This window comes from Stegostoma tigrinum, chromosome 18 (genome assembly GCF_030684315.1).
Source record: "Stegostoma tigrinum isolate sSteTig4 chromosome 18, sSteTig4.hap1, whole genome shotgun sequence".
NCBI lineage: Eukaryota > Metazoa > Chordata > Chondrichthyes > Orectolobiformes > Stegostomatidae > Stegostoma > Stegostoma tigrinum.
In genome coordinates, this window is record NC_081371.1 from 12464773 (window position 1) to 12480486 (window position 15714).

The window sequence follows — 15714 nt, forward strand, 5'->3', positions numbered from 1 at the left end:
ATCCCCCTATAACCCACTCGCCCCTGAACACTATGGGCAATTTAGCATGGCCAATCCACCTAGTCTGCACATCTTTGGACTGTGGGAGGAAACCGGAGCACCCGAAGAAAACCCACGCATACACGGGGAGAATGTGCAAACTCCGCACAGACGGTTACCCGATGCGAGAATCGAACCTGAGTCCCTCAGGCGCTGTGAGGCTGCAGTGCTAACCTCTGAGCCACCGTGCTGCCCCAAAGTGACTTTCTACCAGTGTAGTACAGATTTATTGTACAAAGGAAAATGATGGTCCCACCAAATTAGTATTTCATCTGTGTTCACAAATGAAACTAATGATCAGCCGTTCATAAAGAGAAGAAGAGTGTAATATTAGCTATGAGGGGAAAGTACTGGAGGTTTGACATCTTGAAGGTGGATAAATCACAGGAGCTGGATGAATTGTTTCCCAGGCTGCTAAAGAAAGCCAGGGAGGATTCGCTGAGGATCATTTTCCACATCTTACTAGGTGCAGGCAAGGCACCAGAGATTTTGAGGTCTGCCAACATTGTACCGTCATTCACAAAGTTTGCATGGGTTGGCTGGTCGGTCTGATCTTGGTGGGCAAATTATTAGAATCAAGTCTGAGAGTTGGGGCAAACTGTCACTAGATTGATAGAAGGATTAAAGGAGACATGAGGAAAGACAGGGATTAATCATGGATAGTCAGCATGGTTTTGTTTAAGGAAGGGCATGTGTTCCTAATCTAATTTTGAGGAAGTAACCAGGAGAATTAGTGAGACCAATACTTTGGATATTGCCTATGTGGATTTTTGTAAAGTATTTAAGAAGGACCACAAATCTGGACCACAAACTGATCAGAAAAGTGAGATCAATGGAATATAGGAAAACACAGTGATTTGGATCTAAAATGGCCTCAATCAGAGGAAACAAAGGGTCACAGTTGAATGTTGTTGCTCATGGAAAGTGCTTTTCAATGGCTTTCCATAGGACTCAGTATTCGGTCCACTGCTAATTGTTGTAAATAGTCATGTTTTGGACTTAAATGTGGGAGGCATTGTTGAGAAATTTGCAGATGAAATGAAAATTAGCTATGAATTTGATAATGAAGAGGATAACTGTTGACTCCGGAACGATATCAATGGTTTGATTGGACAGAAAAGTTGCACATGGAATTTAATCCAGAGGATTCTGATGTGATGCATTTAAGGAGGGTAGACAGTGCTGGGGAATGCATAATAAACTGTAGGATGTTGAGAGGGCTAGGGAAAACAAGAAACCTTGGAGTCCATGTCCACAGTTCCTTGAACATGATAGAGACCGCATATGGAACACTTTTTTATTCAAATGGATAAGGTATAGAGTGCCAAAACAGACATATAATATTGTACAAAGCACTGGTTAGACCATAGCTGAAATCTTTGGTCTCCACATTACAGGAAGGACAGCATTGCACAGGTGAGAGTACAGAGGAGATTTAAAAGAATGTTGCCAGGGCTTAAAAATTGCATCCACAAGAAAAGATTTGTTAAGGTTCAGGTTGTTTTCTTCAATGAGGAGGCTTAAGGGTGACTTACTTGCGGTGTACAAAATTATGAGGGGCTTAGATAGAATAGACAGGAACAACCTGTTTCTCTTGTGAAGCACTCAGTTACCAAGCAACATCAATTTCAGGTGATTGATAGAAGGATTAAAGGAGACATGAGGAAAAATCCTTTCAGCCAACAAGCGATTGGTGTCTGGAATTTACTACATGGTCTGGTGGCGGAAGTAGAAATTCTCAACTCAGATCAAAAACCTGGATCTGCTCCTCCAGTGTTTAAGGTGGGATTAAACTGGGTGCCTTTTTTTTGTAGCAAGTACAGACGTGATAAGATAGTTACCTGCATGTAAATTTCTATGCTTCTTTGGTTCATCTCATTGAATCTTACAGAATACTGAGATGCTTGGATAGAGTGAATGTGGCAAAAACGTTTTCACTTGTAGAAGAGACTAGGACCCAAGGGCACAACCTCAGAATGATGGCATGCCCCTTTAGAACTGAGATGTGGACAAATTTCTTCAGCCAGAGGGTAGTGAATCTGTGAAACTCATTGCTGCCAAAGGTGTGGAGACCAAGCCCCTGAGTGAATTTAAAACAGCGTTAGATTCTTGATTAGTAATGGGATCAAGGATTGAGAGGAGAATAGAGTTCAGAAACATGGCAGCTGTGATCAAAAAGGCAGAAGAGCAGCCTCGATGGGCCAAATGGCCTAATTCTGCTCCTATATTTTATGGCTTTATCACATCTTTCACAAACATCAAATCACATTGTAGCCAATGCAGTTCCTTTGAAGTATATTTGCCTTTGTAATGTAGGTTACCAATAGTACATTTGCAGAGAGGAGATTCCCATGGAGAACCCATTCCTCTTCACAGTAATTTCTATACTTTGCTTTTGCCCAAATAGATAGGCAGGACATCAGTTTAACACCGCATCTGAAAAACAGCACTTCCATGTAGTGTCGCAGTAGAGTGACAGCCTTGATTTTTGTGATCAAGTCCTGGAGTGGGATGTGAAATTTTGTAATTCAAAGATGAATGTACTCTTTGATTGTGAATGGTTCTCAATTTACATCACGTACATGATATGATATGGTGCCTGTCTCAGTTATTTAGCCATTAATGGGATGTTTTGGAGAGAAGTACAATTTTTTAGCCTGCACCAATTTACGGCAGCACAGTGGCTCAGTGGATAGCACTGCAGCCTCACAGCACCAGGGCTCCACCCTCGGGCGACTGTCTTTGTGGAGTTTGCACGTTCTTCCCATGTCCGCATGGGTTTCCTCCGGGTGCTCCAGTTTCCTCCCACAATTCAAAGATGTGGATGCTAGGTAGATTGTCCGTGCTAAATTGACTGTAGTGTTCAGGGATGTGTAGATTAGGTGGGGTTATAAGGGGATGGGTCTGGGTGGGATGCTCCAAGAGTCAGTGTGGACTTGTTGGGCCAAAGGGCCTTTTTCCACACTGTAGGGATTCTGTGGATCTCCAACTGCTTCGTCAATGATTCCCTTAGAAGTTAGATGTGGGGATGGCCACTGATGGTTGCACAATGTTCAGCACCATTCACAATTCCTCAGATACGGAAGCAGTCATTATCCATACGAAGCATCTGGGCAACATCCTTGAGTTTATAAGTGGCAACTAGTACTCACACCACAAATGCCAGACAATGACTGTTTTAAGCGAGAGAAAATCTGTTGATGTCACTGAATCCCCCAGTATTAATGGTGATTACCGTTGATTTCCCTGAGAAATGAAACCTAGTCTATTGAGTCAAAACATGTACAATACTCTTTCTTTTGTGAACAACAAGTTTCTGTGTGTTAACAGGCAGCTTCTAGCATATGCACGTGCACCACACTGTGAGCCTGACTGACTATCCTAAGTTGTGTGTCAGCCTAATTCTTCGCACACCCAGGATTATTCAGCAAAAGTTACCCAATGACAGAATCACATCTAAGGTTGGTCACTGCATTGCACATCTTGCAAGTGCAAATTGCTTGGACATTTTACACACTCTCTCCAGAGATGCCTGACTGCTGTGATCTTCAGCAATTTTCATTTCCGTTCAAAGTTTGACATGATTTGCCAGTCTTCGGGACATCAGCCTACATACCTGACATCACATTGGCAGTGCAATTCATAAACCTTATTTCTCATTTATAATCAAAGATTAAGTAAAGCCTGGCAGCTGTCAATCATTATGAACAGGAACATTCTCCACAGCAGCACATCTACCAGTCCAGTGTTCACTTGCCAAGCTCGGGGGCAGCACAGTGGCTCAGTGGTTAGCACTGCAGCCTCACAGCACCAGGGACCCTGCTTCGATTCCAGCCTCGGGCAACTGTCTGTGTGGAGTTTGCACATTCTCCCCATGTCTGCGTGAGTTTCCTCCCACAGTCCAAAGATGTGCGGGCTAGGTGGATTGGCCATGCTAAATTGTCTGTAGTGTTCAGAGATGTGTGGGTTATAAGGGGATGCGTCTAGGTGGGATGCTCCAAGGGGCGGTGTGGACTTGTTGGGCCGAAGGGCCTGTTTCCACACCATAGGGAATCTAATCTAATCTTTCAGCACTCATGTCTCATTTAGTATAAAAATATTTTCCCTTTAAAATGGTATTCTTGTGAAATGTCTTGATGACTGCAAGGCAAATCACTTGGATAAACTGTCTTTCTTTTTCAGGAATACTCAAATTCTCTGTTACCAAACAACCATTTAATAGACTTAGCTATTCTTTACTTAGTTCATTTAACTTACATCGTTTATCTATTCCCTTGTTCAAAGCAATGTTCTAAACTCTGACCTTTCGATGGGGATTGTTAATGCTGTCTTCATATCCCTCATCTTTGCAATTGCCATCTCAATTTATTTGAGGTCTCACTTGGATTTATATAGAAACCAACGTTCTGCAGTCAGAGATGACACAGTAGGCCAGGCAGCATCATAGGAATAGGAAAGTTGCTGTTTCGGGTCGGGGTCCTACTCCTCTGATGCTGAAGAAGGGTCCGACCCGAAACATCAGGTCTCGTACTCATCTGGTGCTGTCTGTCCTGCTGTGTTCCTCCAGCTCCACACTGTGTAATCTCTGACTCCAACGTCAGCAGTTCTAACTATCTCTGATACTACAATCAGAATTGTTAATGTGAACCATTGTTGCACTTAATTGAATTGTAGAAATTGACAAGATTTATGGTGCAGTTTGCTTTTCAATGTCGGAGAATCAATAGGAAATGTGTGAAGATATTGTTGAAATGTTTCTTTTCTCTATTCCAAGCACCTCAGTTACGATGAAGAAAGGCTATTTTGCAAGTAGCTGTTTCAAATCTGAAGTCAAAATTCTAGAACTGTCATTGTTACTTCCCTTTTTATTTATTAGAATCCCTGCAGTGTGGAAACAGGCCCTTCGGCCCAACCAGTCCACATCAACGCTTAGAGCATCCCACCCAGCCTCATGCCCCTCTATAACCCATCTAATCTACACATCCCTGAACACTACGGGCAATTTAGCATGGCCAATCCACCTAGCATCCACATCTTCGGACTGTGGAAGGAAACCGGAGCAGCCGGAGGAAACCCACACAGACACAGGGAGAATGCACAAACTCCACACAGACAGTCCCCCGAGGGTGGCCTCGAACCAGGGTCCCTGGCGTTGTGAGGCATCAGTGCTAACCGCTGAGCCACCGTCCTGCCTCTTCATGAAGCAACGAGTGCAAAGTTGTAATTTTTGAAAAGGAAGAACTTCAGTTTAATATAACATTTCCATCACGGTAGGGTGTTTCAGAACTGCTTTACAGATCGTTAGAAGTACAGTTAGTGTCATGTGGGAAAATGCATGATGGAGAATATATGCATTGTAAAGTCTGTCAGACATCAAGATGTGTGACTTAATAAAGCTGGACAGTATTAACTTGCTGCATTGGATACCAACATTGCAAAGTCCTCCTCACTGACACCTAGTGACTTGAGGCACAATTGCTGAAGCTGTCCCACAAACCAGTCTCTGCAGGTCTTGCCATGTATTGGTGGACAATGAAGTAACTAACGGGATTTAGAACAATTTTGGAGGCTGTATGTGGTGTGCTGAAAGGTCTGTAATGTGTATGAATTTTAGTATCGTTTATTTTAAGAGTTCAGATTTTAAACTGGTGGGTTTGGTCTGAGTGTATGAAGAAAATTAATGAATAATTGTCAGTATTTTTAAAACCTAGATGACAGAGAATCCCTGGAATGACAATGGGAATTTGCTTGCATTGTCAGTGTGCTATAATTGGACAGAGTAAACATTGTAAAACATGAGCTTACTTTCGGCTTAGAAGAGTCAAGAATTGATTTTATTTAGTTTTGGGGAAAACTCCATGGCTTGGAAAGCTTTTGATTTCAGTTTTGCAGAAGTTCCTGGAGAAAGAGGATATTTCAGAAAATTTAGGAACTAGGTTTCCTCAATATAAGGACCTTGGTGAAGTTCCAGACCATAATATTTATTTAGAGCCCTGAAGGGTTTATTTCAAGCTGAGAAAATCTAATCTCATTGTGTGAATAATTAGCTATTAAACTCTCAAGACTGGGAATAGAAAGAACAATTAAGTCAAATGTGATGGAGAGAGGTATTATTTCTGATGTTTGCATACTGTAAAGTGATTGAGCAGGGACAAATGGGTTTGTATTTTTGCCAGCAAAATCTTTCAGATTGTGTTTTGTGTAAATATTTTGGTTTATTCTATTTTATCTTAATTTCCTTTGTATAATAAGCTAAGGTTTTATTATTAAAACTAAATCTGCAGTATGCATGCTTGTGAGTCAAAGTCTGTGTTATTAAATTTTAAAAATCTGCCAGGCCAGATTTCAGTCTTGGATCTGAATTGTCCAGTGATAACATCAGCTGGATCATAACAATGAACTTTGAGGGGTTAAGGAAGCTGCTCACAACGTTTTCCTGAAGGGCAGTTAATGTTGGACAATAAATATTGGTCTTTCCAGCGATGTATACATCCCATGAATGATTTTATTTTAAATCATCTGTTAATTAGTAATGTTGGTTATGTGATAGGTATTTGGTTAGTACATAAGGGTAGCTTTTGGATAATGGCTCTTCTTCCACCAGAGAGGGATGAGGGGGCCTCAGTTCAGCATCTGATTTAGAAATGGCCCCTCAGATGGTGTAACATTCCCTGAATTGACTGCCTCGATTATATGCTCACATTTCTAAAATAGGGCTTAAACTCATGGACTTTTTGATTCAGAGGGTTTAGTGAGGATTTGTCCAAGAATAATATACTATTTTTTCCACCTTCAGCTTTATGCTCCTCCTGTGAATACATTCTAAAACTCTAGTATTTGTGCAGTTGTTTTTTAAAAAAAATTCTGCAATTCTGTTACTAAGTGTGAGTATCCTCTCAATTCCCCACATCTACCACCTCATTACTCATTCAAACCGCCTCAATATCTCTCTGTAGCCTTTTCATGTTCCCCTCACAATTTGCACTCTCATCTACATTTGATTTGTCAGCAAACTTAGATGCATTGCAATGTCTCTTTTTAAGTCATTAGTTTTAATTAGAAATGCAGTAAAGTCTTGATTAATCAAATTACATCACAATTCCTACAAGATTCAAGTCGAATATAGTATGGTGATAATCACGGTAGTCCCAAGGTGACAAGCCTAAAACTTACAGATGATGGCTGAGAAAGTGAACGGGCACTTTCAGGATCAGAGTCTTGTGTGGAAATCCTTCGAGATTTTCAGACCTTCGTCAAGCTACCAGCTTGAACGAAAAAGGCAGAAATATTCAGAGCATTTCCTATTAAAATATTGCATTGTAAATGCCTGAATCACTATTTCTTTTGACAACTTCTCGTTCAATGCTTTGATTCCTTCTGCCTTTTTTCTTTTAAACTTGAGATCTGTCCAAGAGGAGCGTTTCCTCTTTAGATACCTAGAAATCACAAGTGATTTAAGAAGGCAGCTGGTCCAGTATTGTCCATTTCCAAGTTTGGCAAATCTAGAGTGGTCAGAGCAAATGTTCGGTTCATTATAGGCATTTGGAAGCAGGATTTGATATTCTGCTCACAAAAACAGAAGTTACAGGAAAAGCTCAGCAAGTCTGGCACCATCTGTGAAGAAGACGTTGGAGTTAACATTTCAGGTCCAATGACCCTTCTTCAGAACAAGAAACATTTTCCTTTCAGGCATCAAGGCACACAAAATGCAACAACTCAGAGATACTCATGCCCCTCTGGAAAATTCTTCTTCTCCCCTTCCCTCCAACTCCATCCCCTCCCCCAACCCCACCTCCTGTTGGGTATTCACCATTCCTCCTAACCTTCTGCTCTCCACTGCTGAACATTCTGTAGTCAGCAAAGGCCTCAGCTTTATTCCTCTACATCCCCGCCTCAATGAATTTTGGGCATGACATGATACCGAGCTCTTCTGCTGTCTTTGCCTCCATTTTCATTTCTTTGGTCAAGAGTCGTCTCTCCATCCCACAGACCTTTTCACCCAGTTCCAGCACTCTACCTCCACCTGGAACCCTCCCTCTGGCCTCTTACCTGCACTCAATCTGTCCATTGAGAACTGCCGACATGATATTAGTTGCCTCAATTTTTCTGCTCCCCCCCCCCCCCCCCCCACCTTCAACAAATCCAACCTACCTCCCTCCAAATTGACTGCATTCCATGCGTTCTGAGGAAGGGTCATCCGAATCATTAACTCTGATTTTTGTTCTTCACAGATGCCACCACACCTGCTGAGCTTTTCCAGCAGCATCCTGTTTTTGTTCCTGATTTACAGCATCTGCAGTTCTTGTCAGTTTTTATTTGATACTCTACTGGCAGGACTAACTGATGACTGTGATACAACTGGAACTTGGAGTTATCCCATTTGGTTGTATTACAATTTCAGTGTGGCAGAGACCCCAGCTCTGATTCGTTTGATATTTTACTGATTATAATCTGCCAACTTTTAATTGCTCCTACTCTCCTGTCCCTACTCATTGCTTCTTCTCTGTTAACCAGTCATCTATCCATACCAATATGTTACCTCAATTCACAGAGCCCTTATTAAACCAACATACTGACATATTGGAGATCTGAAATAAAACTAGAAATTCAGCAGATGTGGCAACATGCATGAAGAGAAAAGCTGAGTTAGTATTTTGAGTTCAACATGACTCGTCTTCAGAAGAATCTCCAATTCTGAAGAAGTCATGTTGGACTTGAAACGTTAACTCTGTTTCTATCTTTGCAGATGCTGCCAGATCCCTCAGTTCCTACAGCAATATCTCTCTTTATCTGTGAGCTCTTAAATTGCAGACTGATCTTTTAGCTGGTACTTTCCTGAATGCCTTTTGGAAATTCAAATGTATTACAAGCTCCTCATTATCTTTCCTACTAGTTATGCATTCAGAAAGCTGTAATGAACTTTTCAAACATTATTTCCCTGTTGTAAAACCACGTTGACATTTGTTCAATTTTGCTATAATTGTCTCGGTGCATGGTTAAGACTTCCTTAACAACAGATTTTAGCATTTTACAACTGGCACAGAGCTAACTGACCTACAGCTCTGCTTTTTTTTACTCCATCCTTTCTTAAATAGTTGTTTTACATATCTTCTGGAATTCCATTCAGTTCCTAGCGTGAGTCAGTTTCTGTGATTTTTGACAAATTTTAGTTTAAGCTTCTTCCGTTCTTTTACTCTAGTCATGTAGTTTATCTTTATTTCCTTATTAGCTCCTTGATTACTCTCTATGTTACTCTCTATTTTTGGTATGTAATTTGTATCTTCTGCTGTGAAGGCAAACCCCAATATTTGTTCAATTGTCTCTGTCATTTCCTCATTGCCTATAATAATCTATCCTATTTCTCTGTCTAAAGGACTGATAAATACTTAGTTCTTCTCATTTTTTTTATACTTCTAAAGGTCCTCATTTGTTTTTATATTCCTGGCTCATTTGTTCTCATAGTTTTTTTTTCCTTTCTATCAACTTTATTCATGGTCCTTTGCTCGTTTATAAAACACTTGCGAACTTCAGACTTAGTACTGTAGTCTGCAGCATTTAAAGCTTCTTCAGTTAATCTTAACACTATTCTCAATTTGTAAGCCATGGACAGATTATTTTTGCTGAGTTTTTATTTTCCAATTTATTTTTGTTGAACATTTGAACTTTTTTTTATTTCTTACTGTTGATTTATTGCTGAACCTTGCAGTCTATTTACATAATCAACCTTAGCCAGCTCCCTCCTCTTGGCTTTATAATTGATTTTGCTGAAATTCAAGATTCTCATTTAAGACCAAATTTATTGATTTCGAACTTAATGTGGAATTTGGTTGTATCATGATTACGTTTTCACATCAAATCTTTTCCTCAGATTACTAATTAACTATTTCTAACCACTCAGTAGGAGATCCCAAGTAGTTTTATTTGTTGGTTTCAATGACAATGCCTTCTGCTGCTATCTGACAGATTGTATTGACAATAATCATTTTTGGACCCTATTATTGAATCCATCCTTCTCAAAAACATAAGTGAATTTGGATTTTACCCTAAATTTGCTCAAAGTACAAATAACTTTTTTTTGTTGTGTAGTTATTTAACTAAACTAGCATTGACAGTCATTACTGTTTTGAAACATGTTGGCAATGTTCACAATCTTGCATCACTAATGCCACTAGAAGTTAATCTTTATTTTCATGATGACAAATTGGTAAGTGGCAAGTTTTCTATTACATAAATTTTTTAACTTTCTCATTTCTTTCAAGCAGATTGGAAAAAGTAGCAGCGTATCTTTATCACAGTCCAGTCCTTCAACTACAACAAACCCTGTACATGGTAACAGACAAGTAGGTATCACTGTTTTACACCAATACTAATGGTTGCAGATGTGCAGCATATTTTGGTGACCGTAAGGTGGCAAGATAGATTTTCAGTTTTTAAGTGTAGCCTTTGCATAAATCTGTGTGACCTCCCAGAGCTTTGTGTTTACTTCAGAATTGTTGTCTAATAATAAACAGTCGTTTAACTTCTAACTAGTATCACGTTGCTTGTACAGTTTTACGATAAGCAGCATTCATACATGGAATGTATTGACATTTTAACAGATTGGCCGTGACAGCGTTGATGCTTGAACTTAATTTCCTGTTCACTTCAAACCACACTATGAGGAAGAGAAACTTTAAATGCAATACTGAAAGAAAAAGCTTCAAATTCTAATGTAAAATAAACTCTTCCCTTAAAAACCAAGAAACTGATAGTAGAGATTTCCTTGAAATAACTTAATCCCTTTAAAACTTTGCTTGGCTTCCAGCAAAGGAAATTGATTAAAATAATTACAGCTATAGAACTATAAATTCTGATCCTACGAGGTGTATAACTGATTTATCCATGTTTATTTTGTTGTGTAAAGTTTGTCAGAGATTGATAGTCCCTTTAAAGAATGCTGTAGTACTTCTGAAGTTCATTTTTCTAGAAGATTGTTGTTATCTGCTGAAATTATAAAAACATTACTGTTACGTAAAGAACTTGAATTGCTACATTGGCTTTGACTTGTCAATAGACAATAGATGAATAATTGATAGATTAGTATTTGTAATGATAAGAGTATTATACCATCTGTAAACTATATTTCAGGAAGCCACTCTGCTGAAAAACATTCCCAGAAAACATAATTACACATGCATCTTCTAAGTTTGCACTTTATAAAAGGAGATAAGTGTAACTCTCAACTCTAACTGTTTAAAAAAAATCTTCTGGTTAGTACCCAGCTGGATCAACAGTCGGGAGAAAGCTGAAGTTATGAGAAAGGACATCTTTTATTGCTTGGATTCCTGGGATTGCAGCTGGATACTTTGATTATTGAAAAAACATTTATGTAGTCATTAGTCTGACCGGCTGAATTTTACTACAGCTAAGACCAAGTATGGGTGAGCTGGTGATTTCCCATTTCCAGCTACTGTGCTAGTTTGCCAGCTTGGTCCTGCTTTAGTGCCATTTTAGAACAAACTTGGTTGTGGGACGGGATTGGTAACAGCTACCTGCCTGCAACCTGTGATGTCTAATTAAAGATCCTACTTAGGCCACTGTGCTAATGCCAACTAAAATCTTAGTCCCCTGCTGAGGCCTGAAAGGAATGGAGGTAGTAAATTGTGGGCCTGTGCACTACCCTTCACCCCACCCCACATTGGTGATAACTGCTATGGTGACCGGCCATCCAGTAGAAGCAGTGCTCCTCTACAATGACAACTTCTCAGTTCTGTCCTCTCCTATCATTTGTTTACTAAGGGCTTCCCCATTTTGAAGTGCCACCTTTCTCTTGGATCTGCATCAACAGTTCCAATGTTGAATGGTGAATCTGGTTATCTTTCAGTGCTGGGAGAATGCCTCCTCCGCAATTGTTTCCTCAATGCTGACATCTCTGTGTTCATAACCCAGATTTCAGGACCAGTATGCTGGGAACCAAGCACCAGCCCACTGTCTCTGGTTTCTACTCGAGAAAAATTAGGAGTGAATATTCCTATTCTTAGAGCACGTATCAAGTCCATTCCATTTGTACCCAGCTTAATTGACTCCAAGCACAGAATGAATTTCAGTCATTATTAGTACATATTGATATTCCAGTTTGCTACAGAACAGTGGGTTTTTGAAGTTTCAAGGTGGGCAGATTAAGGATTATCATGTTGGTAGCCACTCCTCTCTTCCTGTGCACACCTTTAAAGGTGTGAAATATACAGTTGTAATTATTGTTGGTATTGGTCACTCATGCTTCATAACAAATCACTGATGCACTGACAATGTTGAGAATCATTGACATATCCAGAGGCTGAGTCATTCTCAGTAGGGTAGTATCATTAGGATAACAGAAGCAGCAGGTGGTGGAATAGTGATTTGTTTTCAAAAGCTGTAACTCCCATGATGAGCTCAAGAGCCTGTGCCAGTTTGGATATTTATAATTGTTTCCAGGCTGTACGAAAATGTTTTGTAGATTTATGATTTCATAGGATTTTGCATATGTAGTGTTCTGTGTAAATCTTCTGGTTACTGAATTGTCATAAATTGGGTGTACTCATATTCAGATAGTTGTGCCTCTGTTATGAATGGTGCTTATTGTCCTTACTGTGAATTCCCTGCCTTTTTAGTTATCATTTAATCTTATTCTTGGTTCACCCTTTCCTCAGCCTAAATTTTCTGTGTGTGCGTGTATTTACCAAATTACGACCAATTTTGTTTTGTCAATATCTCCACTTAAACATTTTATTGCTGTATTTAACAAACTGTTTTTGTTTCTCTCTGTTTATGCGAGAGATTAATTTTAATTGTCTCTTTTTACAGCCAAAAGTTCATCAGTGAAAGCTGGCTTTATGAGGTAATTGTCTAAGACAGTGGTTACAAATGACACTGGTACTTGCCTTCGACTGTTCGATGGACTGCATCGATAAGATGAAAACCTCTGCTCTGAAGATGTGAAGAGCCCTCCCTCTCAGCCATACCTTCTAGCGGCCTTTCCCCCTTTCTTTTAACAATGGTGAATGAGTGTGCGATGACTTACCAATCATTCCTTTATTGTCGGTGCGATAATCCTATTTCACTTGTTCTCTTTGGTGGTTTAGGGATGCCCAATACAACGCAATATAACAAATTCTACAAAAGCCACGATAATCATGATTTTATTTTCCTTCACTCCCTCCCATGGGGATAATTCTAATCAGCAATGTTAATCATGATCTAAATGATTTGGCAAAAGCATAAAGCTAAATGTTATCAAAATCTATTTTTTACCTGGATGTTTTTTAAAATTGTCAGCAATTGGCAGGATTTATGGAATCCAACCTGATTACACTTTGTATCCCTATAGGTTTTATATAAAGGATATATCCAATCATTTAAAATGATATGTGACATGGCAGGTTTTGCGCAGTGTGAGACATTTAAGGAAAATGTCTATCGTTTGTTGTACCAGCACTCAGTTTAATATTGCATTTGTAATTCGATCCCTGAAGGGACCCGGTCACTAGAAAACAAAGATCGATGCTTTTACATACAATTTTTTTTTGCCGATGACAAAGTACCATCTTAAACAATGAAGAGGCTAATGGAAACTTGGTTGCTGCCAGCTTTGTATCAGAGGATGTTACAACAAGGTGGAGTTTTCTAGTTTTATAATGCCGTGAGTGTATTTGCAGGGGGACTGTTGAGAGAGAAGTCCAGAGCAAGGGTAAAGAAAGTGTTAATGATGTTTTATTATTCAGTGTTAAAAGTGCACTTATTTGTGATGGATTCTTTCCAATTAGAAAAGGACAGGTATGGATTAACAAAGGACAAGTATGTTCTTGTAATAGGGATGGATTTTTCAGGTTTTTAATAATGGATATTAGTTAAAAGAGAAGGACATTCTGTAAAATAAACTGAAGCTGGTGTACAGAGACTGTTAGAATGAAGTTATGGCACAGAGAAATATTTTTCGTAAGCTAATCATCATCCTCCCAGTTCTTCTAATTGTTCACATTAATTTTCATTAATTTATGATTTATCATTTTATTAATGCTCTAACTGACCAGGATAGGTTCAGACATAGAATTTAGGAAAGTCAGAAGTTGTGCGTTTATATATTTTTTAAATAAATTTGGATTGAACTTTTGCTATGTACATTTTGTTAGACTGAAGATTGTGTACATATCTGTTGTTATTTTTGCACAAATGTTTGTCATGGTTAGCTTAGGAGCTTATAAGTATTTTAATTTTTCTAATTTATTGTGGGTTGTTATAAAACTACAGGGGGTGGGAAATAATTCCCAATAATTAGAATAATTTTTATATATATATTATGAAACAAAAGCTGAAGTCTGTCGTGAATACAAATTTTCCTTCTGAAACTGGCTGTGCTCATCAGAAACTGCTACAGGGCAGTGAGATGCAAAAGTAGTCCATGACTGAAGGGGACAGTTTGGTAACTATAAAACGTGTCAGTGCTTGCCCACATGGTGGGTTTTAGTATTGCATATTATACCAGTACAAATCATGGACGCAATGCATAAGCCTGTCAGCCATAAAGAGACAGCAGAAATACTGTATGCCTTCTTTTGTATTAATGTAACAATTGTATATAAAGCTGATCAAAAACTTTGTAGAAAATAGTTTATACAGCATTACTATATTATTGCTGAATCTCAGTGAAATCTTGGGAAAAGAAAGTTTTTCTATTTACACCTTATTTTTTGTTACACTGTTGACCCATGGCATTTTGACAAAACTCTGTGGGTTTTGCATTGCTGGTCAGTCATGGGTGTGTTAATATTGCTGTTGCACAGACAAGAATTTGCACCTGCCTCATTGTGCTTTCCTACTGCAGAATTCAATTTATTCCCCCATTCAGAGATAATGAAAGCATGTAAAAATAATCCTGCGTGCCATACTGTAACTGTTCTGTTTTGTAAATGGATTTAATAACACTACGTATTTTCAATTTGCTTTGTGCACTTTTCTTTTTCATCTCTCCTCTACCAGCTCCCACTCCCACAGCAGTGTCATTGCATTCATTTCATGCCTACCTTCATCTTTGTGGTATTGTTAACAGAATGGTGTCTAGAATAGCTGTAAATAGTTAATTTGATGGCGTACAGAGAAAATAAATGGAACAAACCTTGTTTCTGATTAATACTGCCATGGTTCAACACCCAGCTTGGAGATATTCTCTAGTGAGGGATGTTTTATTTTGTTTTGTTTTGTAACAGGCTTTGTAAATAAAAAAATAATTTATATGTTTGTAAGAAGTACATTTTCCTGTTGTATCTTTACTCCAACTTGATCAATTGTTCAGGTTTATTTTTACAATCAATGTGACAAAATGGTTGTCATGATAATTGACATAGAATTTGTGTTTGTGAAAAATCGTTTTGATTTTGCATCAGTACAAATAGTCCCATGGAATTTGGGATTTAGTCAAATGTGGTTGATACCATTTCTGAGCATTGATGCAGGAAAACTGTGATAGATGCAATGCCAAGCTTGTGTTCCCAGATTTGCCCAATAATATCTTTTAAAAGATAATTTTAGAACTTTTCAATGTTAATGATAACAGTGGTCAATATTTTCACCTTGAGTCTTAGTTAGAGTGCACGTAACAGTAAGCCAGGTTTAGGATGTACGTACAAGCATGTGAGCAGTGCAAATTTGATCTGGCCA

At 38.8% G+C, this 15714-nt stretch overlaps 1 protein-coding gene across 16 annotated transcripts in view; it reads left to right on the forward strand.

The window, feature by feature from the left end:
* Positions 1-15302, forward strand: part of LOC125460790 (ataxin-7-like protein 1) — a 233447-nt gene extending 218145 nt beyond the window's left edge. For all 16 annotated transcript variants that reach the window (XM_048548709.2, XM_048548710.2, XM_048548712.2 and 13 more), the window contains 2 exons: positions 10302-10379; positions 12865-15302. In XM_048548709.2, the coding sequence (XP_048404666.2) occupies positions 10302-10379; positions 12865-12882 (96 nt within the window). In that variant the 3' untranslated portion in view covers positions 12883-15302. The remainder of the gene's footprint in view (positions 1-10301; positions 10380-12864) is intronic.
* The last annotated feature ends 412 nt before the right edge of the window (positions 15303-15714 follow it).